At 45.6% G+C, this 10,934-nt stretch overlaps 1 protein-coding gene across 1 annotated transcript in view; it reads right to left on the reverse strand.

Moving 5' to 3' along the window:
* Window positions 1-10,934, reverse strand: part of DNAJB12 (DnaJ heat shock protein family (Hsp40) member B12) — a 31,414-nt gene that overhangs the window by 19,581 nt on the left and 899 nt on the right. The window contains exons 2-3 of the mRNA XM_019538564.1: window positions 986-1,160; window positions 19-164 (exon numbers count right to left, since the gene is read on the reverse strand). Coding sequence (XP_019394109.1) covers window positions 19-164; window positions 986-1,160 — 321 coding nt within the window. The remainder of the gene's footprint in view (window positions 1-18; window positions 165-985; window positions 1,161-10,934) is intronic.

Here is a 10,934-nt window from a genome sequence, read left to right on the forward strand (position 1 = left end):
ACAGAAAACATGCTTTACCTTTAAATGCCTCTGTAGCACCTGGTGCATGGTTCTTATCTGGGTGAAATTTCAGTGCTAGTTTTCGGTAAGCCTTTTTCAGGTCCTCATCAGAGGCTTCTCTGTTTACTCCCAGAATTTCATAGTAATCTTTACACTGTTTTACCCTAGAAGTTGAAGAGATGAGGTGACAAGGGCAGTTAGTTTGAGCCAAGGAAATGTCTTGACTTTGAATACATCAACTTTTCATCATTCTAAAATCACAGATGAAGTTAATGTGCTTCTCTAAATTTTCATTTACTCAGTTTTACCTCCTGAGATTGCAAACTTGGGTTCTTTTTCATATTCCTCTGGAAGAAATGTTTTCTCTTTATTTTGCCTTCCCAAAACAAGGTGTGTGTTTTATTTGGGGAATACGGTATGCAAGAAAATATACTACTATTTAGAAAACTAATTATTGCATCCGTCAGGCAAATTTATTTCAAAACACTCATCTGGAGTTTTGCATATCTCAAAAACTGAGTTTGCCAATGGTACTGATATGGTAGTTGTTATTGAATTAGGCTGTGTAATCAAGAGTACCACCAGGCACTACAAATTTATATCCTATTATCTAAAAGTAGAGATTTAAGTCCCTGTCCTAGCCACTCTACATGTATATAGGGGGAAACTTTATCCAAGCTACATCCAAGTCTAGCCAGAGCTATAAAATCCTGCTAACAAGTTTGTAATATAAATCTGTTTCACAACCTCGGTTCACCAAAAATATCAAGGTTAGCTGGGTCTCCTCATAGCTACACACACTACATGCTGCTCCCCAGTCATTCAAGAGTTTGTACTTCTGAAAGTTCTGGATGCCTTTGAAATACTCTGGAGAACGCACTGGCGTTAGATGAGACCAAACAAACATTGGGGTGGATGTTAATGACTCTGAGAAATAACTCCTTTGTCCTATGAAGGGTTAAACCATGCAACAGTGGCTGCTTACCTCTTAACTGCATCCACCTGGTCCTGGGTGTAACCTTTGCTACTCTCCCCACCTGCCTCCCCATTGGCTGATGGGAAGTCTCCACTCATTTTCCTGAAATGGGGATTTGTAGACTCCCGGGACTGAGACTGGCCATTTGATGGCTGTTCATTCTTCTTGAGGGCTTCGAGCAGTACTAAAAATGAGGGAGATAAAGATATGAGACCTTTCGTACCACAGAAGCTGAAACACCCCTGTTCTCCTACTGAGAAAGAAAGCCCAATTCATCTCTGTTTTAACCCTAAGAATCCCCAACTCATTTCCCCCCCTCATCAACAGAGATACCATCATTTCAGTTTTCTACTTTTTCTTAAGTATCAAGGTACAGTGTTTACTAATACTACGGTGGCAAAGTATGCAGTCTCCACAGAACTTGCAAGCCCTTCCAACCTGACACACAAAAATCTGGAAATCGCAGAAAGTTTCCTGAAGTATAAGACATTTGTTTTCTCATTTTAAGCTTTCCTGCTTTGCTCAAGAAATAAATGTTTGCAAATCTGTATTCAATCTTGATAAAACTGTAGAGAATGTACAACAGAGAACAATCTCACATTAATGCATCAAAACCTGACACACCTGCCCCCCAATGCAACACTGCTACCCTACAATGCTTAGAAAATAATTCCAAGGGATGGTAACACACTTTCTGGAAAGGTGGAGAGGGAATAATCAGGATAAAGAGTCACAATACAAAGTAATGGTAGTGTGATAGATCCAAAACAGAAAGTGCTGGAACAGCACTTTGATTTCCCTGAAGTGTTTAGTGGTTATGTTGTGGGAATAGAGAAAACTGAAAAGCATCCTTTTATTAAATTCACATTTCCCCACTCTGTACCCTACTCTAAAGCTCTTCCCTTTAGGTGGAATATGGACCCCAGATTAACAGTGTAACTCCCTAACAGGCCACCATAGCCAGGAGCTGAAGATCCATGTGCTCCCACATATCTGAGACACTTAACCCTCTGGGCATATCCACATATGCAGGCATGTGTGCTTGCAGCTGCTCAGACAGGAGCAGTACAAATTTGCCAGGGATTTCTGCCTTACTGCACATGCCAAGACATTCACTTTGGCTTGGGGAAAGTTGTGCCACTTGGGGCAAAATGACCATGCCCAGCTCCTCCTGGATCCAGGGTGAGCTAAAGGCTGGGGCCAGCACCTGCGTTGGTCCCAGAAATATAAAAACCTGCCCTGTGCTGGCCCAGCAGTATAAAAAGCTGCCCTGGCAAGCAACACAAGGCTACTTGCTCTCAGGAGCTTTTGAGGCCTGGCCAATTGGTATCTGGGGACACTACCCCTTGTGCCAACTGGACTGCTAAAGCAGCCCTAACCTAGAGTCTCCTGCACCCTCTACCCACTGCAGCAGTCTGACAGTGGGGGTGCTGCCTGGATATGACCTGCTGCCACCTGCAACAGTATGAGGCCCCAAGGCTGTGCATCTGCCAGACCTGGACAGGGACGGCATAGCCGCAGCAGAGGCGTCTGCACCTCCGGACCAGCTGCCAGTGGGCTGTGGCTGCCCTGCTGCCATTTGTGCCCCTGCCCTGCCATCTGGGCGGCTATCGCCTAGAGGATGTTCTCAACATGGTGGGCTGCTTTAAACTATTAAAGCATGTCCTCCTGGCTCCAAATGGCCAGGAGGTCAGCCACCTCATCTGCCCTCCAGCTGGGTCCCAGGTGCCAGCCCTGAGCAGACTCCTCCACCTGGGTCCTGCCATTTGCCTCACTAGCAGGAATCCTGGTGTTCCCTATTTAAAAACTGCAAAGAAGTGATTAAAAAAACCAAACCAAAATTCACTCTTTAAAATACAAAATCCATGTTTTTTCACAATTAAAACAAAATACCACTATTAGAGCTTTCCCTGACCCCTTCAGTAACCAGGATGTGGGGGCAGCTGCCCCTGCAGCCACAGCTCCCATCAGCAGGATTCATCCTGTCTAGCAGCTGGGCACACTAGGTGTGCGATGGGGGGATGTGACATTTGCAGGAGGGGTGGCTGGGTGGTGTGCGGTTTGCAGAAGAGGGGTGGGAGAGGTGGGGGGGCCGCCACACACCTGCCCCCCCTTCCCCCCACGGTGCCTGCCATGCCAGTGGCAGTGCTGTCAGACCCATGGTCTGTGCAGGAAGAAAGCATGTGGCAGGACTTGACCTGACCCAGCCCGGTCCAGTCCGCTAGTGTGCCTTTCACAGGACCAAGAGGTGTGGCTCCAGGACATGCAGCTCCTGTGGAAAGGCTCATGCTAACTGCACAGGCCAGGTCACACTGAGCTTGCCAGATGCATTTTCCATGAGGGTGAAGCAGCGATGCACCATGGCCCATTGTAGGCACAGTGCTGCAGCTGTGCATCGATGCCTGAGCCTTATGGAGAACACACTGGTATGACCCACGCTGCTAGCGCATGCCTTTGCACAGGAACCATGAGTCCTGGCGCTGCGTCTCCTGGTTCTGTGCAAAGGCATGCTAGTGGCCGATGTCGGGCCAGGTCCTACTGTGCCTTCTTTCCCCGCACAGATTGCGAGTCTGGCAATGCTGCCAGTGGCATGGCCCGGCTGGCTGCTAACACTGGGTTGTGTGCAGTGTGGGGAGATGTGCGCTTCGTGGGTGGGTTTGTAGAGGGGCTCAAGTAGAGGCTGCCACACACCTGCTGCCCCCCCTCAGCCCCCATCCTCCATGGCACTGACACAGTGGGCACAGCGGTGGTGCCGCATGACGTGGGCTCTGTGCTGAACAGACCCGCCCTGGCCCACTAACGCATGACTTTCCTGGTCCTGTCCAAAGTCGTGTGCTAGCAGGCCAGGCTGGATCCGTTCAGCATGTCTAGAGCACACGTCAGGCAGCGTTGCACCACAGCAAGGTGTGCCTGCAGCCAGGCCACAGCTGTGCTGGACTCACAGACCGCATATCCCCCCACACTCTCTGCCACCACCCATACATCCCACCCGCCACTTTCCATCCCCATGTCCCTAACTTACCTGGGATAGCACCTGGGTCCCACTCACACCACAGCCTCACCCCACCCTTCTGTTTGCCCCAGCATGCTATGGGTGTGTGCCCTGTGTGCTGGGGCAACAGAAGCACCATAGAGACCCTCTGGCCAGAAACCAGAGCATGTCTCTTGAGGACCGCCTTCTGAGTTATCTCAGGGCATGCCTGCTCCTGTCCTGTCCTGCTCCTCTCCTCCCCACCCCCCGCCATGTTTTGTTGTGGGTTTTTTTTGATACCTGGATTTCCAAAAAAATAGTTTGAGATGCTGCAAGAGGCATTTCCATGCTCCTCTGGATGTGCCCTCTGTGTCTTTTTCTTGGCTATTTGATTCTCATGTGGGTTTTTATAAGAAGAATATAAAGAGCTGTACGTAACCATTTACACTGAGGGAAAAAGCAGTTTTTCCAAAAATTGAACCTGAAAATATGGGGTTGACTTATATGCATGGTCAGTTTATAATGGAATAATATGGTACTGAAAGAGCCATCGCTAACTTGAGTATAGGGTCTGGATAGAGGATTGCAAACTCTTCAGGACGGACATTTCATCTACTCCAGTAATTGCACATTTAAGACCTTGCACTGAGGGGATATCACATTCTTTATGGAAGTGCAAACAACATACGCAAGCCAACAGATGAACCAAGATATCATATCTACCTGACAAAGTTTATGTTTGGGCAAGAAACACAGCTCAGTAATCCTTCAGCCAATGAAAAGTAAAGGAACAGTGAAGACCAGTAAGTGCTGAATTGTTTTTAATCTATGGGCCTTAAAGTTTTTTCCTTTCAAAAGATACTATTAAACAGAACTGGTTCTTACAAAATCCCTCACAGGTGTTGATTACAGATAATAGGCTGTCCCTTTTGATATTTCAGGTGACACCAGATAAGGTGCCCTCATTCTTTCTGACATTTTATCACAAAAGTTAAGGAATGAAAAACTCAGTTAAAAGAAACAAGAGGAGAGCTGGATGATTTATTACAGTAGGTTAAAATGGAGTCCCAAGCAAAAAAAAGCCTACCATTATTTTCCTTGGGAAAGCTGATTCTCGGTTTAATGCACCTAACTAAGGAGAAATTCCTCCTTAAATTCAGCCTACAGTTTTTCTCAATTTGATCGTGCTGCTTTTGATTTTCATTCAATGCATGAATAAATCTTTCCCTCATTAGTACACACATTACCTAGCTATCTGTAGACATATGGTGCTCTTTGTTATTTTTTAGCTCAGCTCTTTGAATCTTATTGCAAAAGACAGAGTTCCCCCTCTCCCTCTTATTTGTTTCATTATTTTTATTTCCCTCCTATTTGTCAATATATTTTTGGTAATATGTGGTTGCCAAACTGAATATAGGTTCACCTGCATCACAGTTCTATGCTGGATTGCAGCTTCTCTGATCTGTAACGGGATTTTTTTGCTTACACATCCCCAAAATCAAGCCGGCCTTTTGTATAGTCACAGCCACAACACATGGCAAACCTATGCCAAACGAGCCATCCATTATTACCCTACAGCTCTGTCAGAATTATTTTCCACTGCTTCCCTCCCAACAAGAACAAATCTTTCAAATTACTTTTCCTCAGACATTTGTTCAAGTTAAGCAACTTCAGAAAAAACAACTAGCAGTTGACTGTTGTTGCTGACTAGAATACTATCGTCTATCCCAGGGCTCCCACCAGTAGTCACATGGGTGGAATTTCTGTAAGACTTTTTATTGCAGACTTTATTTACATTGTGAAACCACCTTCAGATTTCAGTCATATTCAGAGCCCCATTCTGCTAGGTGCTGCATGGTCCATGGAGATATCTTTTTAATCTTTGTCAGCACTGATTTAAGTAACAGAGACGTGAACAAGGTTTAAAGGGACTGGCTTAGCTATGTGAAATCTCAATTGACAACATGGAATCACAGCCTCCAAGACAGCTTCCCAGCTACGGTAACAGACCACGAGTGTACTGCTAAGCATCTCACAGAACACAAAGAAATGGATCCTGCCCTGCACTCTAAACGTGTGAAGCAGACAAGACATGGGAAGGTGAATCAGAACAGCAGGTCAGCTGAGGATATGTTAAAAACTAGTACGTGCTTTGCTTTTTTCTTTTCTTTTTTAGTTAGCCTTCCCCTTCTTTCTCCCCTCTTCCCATGTACTCAAGTACTTCAACCTTCCCATTCCTCTCTACTCTACACACGAGAAGTAAGCTGATATTTACTTGCCCTTCAGTATCTGTTTTCCTGATCAGTGCTCTAACGGAACTCCTGGGGCAGGTGCAGACTTTACACTTTTACTAGTGTAAGTGATCAGAAACTGATCTATACGCATAACAGAACAGAAGTTCAGCACACAGACTGGTTTAAAAATAGTGGAGCCTAGTCTAAGATTTGCTGTCTACAAAGGGCAATGTGCGTTTTGTTCACTACCAAGCTACACTACACCGCTACAGAAAACCATGCAACTTAGGTCAATCCTACCTTGAACTTTCTGAATGTCTGTACCTAGCCCTTAAGACAGCCAAGAATCTCTGAAACAGATCCCTTCAGGCTGGAACAGAAATTAGGAGGAGTCTCTCCACAAAAAAAGTTACACTTTTTTTCTCATTGGTTATAAAAAACATAAAACAGCAGCCATAAGGCAAACATGACACCAGGAACAGGACAAGCTACTTCACCATATCTGTCATAGTGGGAAAAATGCCACATACACCCAAGTAAGAGGGGCAGAGGTAGTCGACCACTCCCAAAACAACTAACCCAACATTCTCTAATTTTGGTTGTCCAAAAGGAAAAATAAAGCTGCTTTTGTGCATTCGTGCAATTTAAAATATACCAGCAATAGACTGTTTTAATCTAATTTATATCTCCTTCCTGTACTTTTTGCTAAATATTAAAAGCTTTCTATTCCTAACTTCTGTATTTTACATTCTATAATTCAAAAAAGATAAAACAAATGGGGGGAAGGGGGTCATAAAAAATAAAATGGTCACAGGAGCACCCAAGATATAAGAACTACATAAGAGAATTTAGCAAGAAAATGAATACATCGCAGGGTCCTGAAGACAGCTATAAAGGGGCTCTAGTGGTTATGCAAGGAAGGGCTTTTGTAGGTACAGTCTCTGAACCAAAAAGCTTCTATTTCATCCTCAGGAGACATAAATAAGCTTTCCCTGAAGGATGTAGGGGGATAGACAGTCACTTACGTACAGCATCCATTTGCCCATATCATAAAGGGTTTCTGAAACCTCAGCAGTGCAGTCTGGGTCGAGACTGTTTTCTCCTACCTGGCTGAGCGTTGCCTGATTTTTGTCATGATACCATAAAGCAAAAGGCATCCATTATTTTCATGACCACAGTAACCCAACGCAGTGAGATGACCTCACTGCTAAAAGAGATCTCAGGAGGATGAAAGCAACAAGAATCTGGGAAGTTACTAAAATTGTTCCATATTTTGCAATTAATGCATTTTTCTCTCACATTCATCCTTCCATGCAAGTCTCTCAGTAATTCTCAAAACACCTCGTCAGTGAAATAACTGCTCTGCATGACTGATCTATAAGAGATTAATAACATTGGCATTAGAATATGACACTCTGTACCACTAGCAACGCATGCAACAATCAATATAGTATTAATTTTTTCCCCTTTTAGCAGCATGCTTCAGTCCTCCATCATCCAACGTTGCCTTTTGCAACTTGCTGTTTGCTATAGAAGGCTGATGTATTCTGTCATTTTTTTCCAGTCTCTATAAAAAATGTTTGACTATAATGTTCTGCAGTTATTGGTTGCATGATGATAGTCTGCATTTCCATAGCTCTTTCAACATATCTACAGATTTTGAAGTCTCACATCTCCCCAGTAAGAATGTGTATCATCTTTTTACAGACATGGAAACCAAGGTAGACAAAAAAGCACTGTGACACCCACAGCAAGTCTAGGAAGGCCTAGAATACAATGCAGAACTTCTTATTTTTACCCCTAATGATCTATCGCTGGATCTTCAATATCCTATATCAGGGGTAGGCAACCCCCAGGATGGGTGCCAGAGTGGCACACAAAGGCATTTTGTTAGCACGTGCACCTCAGGGCAGACAGTGGGGAAGGGGCTGGGGTTGTGCTGTCACAACAAGGATCAGGCTCCTCACGGCTCCCCCACTGTCTGCCCCTGGCACGCCATCATCTTACAAATTGAGGTTGTCAGTGTTTTTGGCATTCTGCCCCAAAAAGTTGCCGACCCCTGTCCTGTATCATTTCATTCCACTGAAGGTATAGCACTCCATACTTGGCGAAAGGAAGAAGCATTCCAAATCAATTAAGGAGCCTCCTTCATGTTTTGGTAAGAGTAAAGAGAACAAATGGGACTATTCTAAGGTAAAAAAGGAATAAAACTCTAAGGGAAAACTGTAAAACCTTTGCCTTCTACTGGGTCTCAATGCCTCACTGGATAAATCTACCCTGCAATCAGAGGCATAATTGCAGCACACACAGACCTCCTCAAACTACTTTTAATCTAAACAGCTGAGATAACAATACTAGTTAAGATTCAGCAACACGGACTTCAGTAAAGTTTGGCAACCTCAGTACAACCCAGGGGTCCAGGTGCTTCTGCTACCTGAGTGCTGCTAAGTGCTATTAGATGGGTGCTGAGTGAGTTGGCCACCATGACTGTAGATCCATTATCTTTGCAAACTCGTGGCGACTGGGAGAGGTCCTCGATGATTGCAAAAGGACAAATATAATGCCCATCTTTAAAAAAGGGAAGGAGGAGGACCTGGGGAACTATAGACTGGTCAGCCCACCCCATTCCTTGGAAAAGCAGGTCAAGGAATTCATTTCTAAGCACTTGGAGAAGAGGGTGATTAGGAACTGTCAACATGGATTCACAAAGGGCACGTCATGCCTAACCAACCTGATTGCTTTCTACAATGAAATGACTGGCTCTGTGGATGTGGGGACATTAGTGGACGTGATATACCTTGACTTTAGTAAGACCTTTGATACGGTCTCCCACAACATTCTTACAAGCCAACAAAGAAAGTACAGGTTGGACTGTAAGGTGGATAGAAAACTGGCTGGATTTATGGGCTCAGAGGGTAGCAATCAGTGGCTGGATGTCTAGTTGGCAGCTGGTATTAACTGGGGTGCCCCAGGAGTCAGTCCTTGGGCTGGTTTTGTTCAATGTCTTTATCAATCAATGATCAGGAAGATGGGATGAAGTGCACCTTTAGCAAGTTTCCAGACACAATCAAGCTGCGAGGAGTAGTAGATATACTGAAGGGTACAGCTAGGATTCAGAGTGACCTAGACAAATCAGAGGACTGGGCCAAAAGAAATCTCATGAGATTCAGTAATGGCAAGTGCAAAGTCCTGCACTTAGGATGGAACAATCCCATACACCACTACAGGCTGGGGATGACCTGGCTAAGCAGCAGCTCTTTAGAAAAAGACCTGGGGGTTACAGTGGACAGTAAGCTGAATATGAGCCAACAGTGTGCCCTTGTTGCCAAGAAGGCAAAATACATATTAGGCTGCATTAGTAGGAGTGTTGCCAGCAGATCAATGGAAGTGATTCTTCCCTTCTATTTTGTACTGTCAAGGCCACATCTGGAGTACTGCGTCCAGTTTTGGGCCCCAAAGGATGTGAACAAATTGGGGTGAGTCCAGCAGAAAGCAATCAAAATGGTTAGGCAGTTGGGACACATGACGTATGAGGAGAGGGTGAGGAACTGGGCTTATTTAGTCTGGAGAAGAGAAGACTGAAGGGGGATTTAATAGTAGCCTTCAACTACCTGAAGGGGGTTCCAAACAAGATGGAGCTGGACTGTTCTCAGTGGTGACAGATGACAGAACGAGGAATAATGGACTCAAACTGTAGCAGGGGAAGTTTGGGTTAGATATTAATAAAAACTCTCTCACTAGGAGGGTAGTAAAGCACTGCAACAGGCTACCCAGAGAGACTGTGCGAACAGGAAGAGGTTATTTGGTGAGTAAGTGGCATACTAGGATTAGGATACTAGCAGTTAGAAGATTTCTTCCTCCACCCTACCAGGGATTTCAACACTGGTCAGGATGTAATTATGCCTTTAAGATGGGGAAAGAGCATGGCACAATTTACTAAATCTTCCATTTAACACTTTGCTCCTGATGAAACAAATAATACCCCTATGGGCTGTTAGGTCTGCCTGTTCTCCTACTGATACAAGTGAACCAAAATTCTTGCAACTTTAACTCTGAATGAAACAGGGTTAAAGTTGTGGCAATTTAGTTGACTTGCATCACATGAGCGAGCTGAGAGATGTTACACTGCCCCAGCTGCTGAGTGCTCCCGAACAGCCCTTCTCCTGTTGCTGGGGGCTAGAAGGTACATTTGCCCATAACTCATCACGGTCTCTTGGCCACACAAGTTGCACGCGGGACAAGGCCATACGTCCAGGATCTGCTGCAATCATTTCACTCCACCTGCTCATTTCTGACCATGTTGAGTACAGTCCTTCCTGGCCCAGGCTCTCAGGGCCCATTCTCTTGTTGCCAGTACTATCATCACCCTGACACACTGCTCTGCCCGAGAAGCTGTCCCTTGCCCCTGGGCAGCTAGGAGGGATTTCCCCCCAGGGGGAAGCAAACCCAGAAGCAACACCTACAGCCGGTCCCATCGTCCCCCATCCCCATCCCCTGCAGTTTGGGGGTGGGAGGGCTTCCAGCTGACCAAACCCAAGTCTTCCTGGGGCCTGTGCCTGAGGGGACCTGATACCCAAGAGCACCTGCATCCCCTGGGGGACAGACACTCTCAGCTTCACAAGGCCCTTACTGGGCCTGCCTCCCCCAGCAGGAAGGACAGGGTAGGGTGGGGGCCTCGGGAAGTTCCTCTGGGACAAGGATGCCACCCCCGTCCGCGCGGTGACTGCTGGGAAGCGTAGTCCGCCCGGCCCGC

The sequence above is a fragment of the Crocodylus porosus genome, unplaced genomic scaffold, assembly GCF_001723895.1.
Source record: "Crocodylus porosus isolate Cpor-Errol unplaced genomic scaffold, CroPor_comp1, whole genome shotgun sequence".
Taxonomy (NCBI): Eukaryota; Metazoa; Chordata; order Crocodylia; family Crocodylidae; genus Crocodylus; species Crocodylus porosus.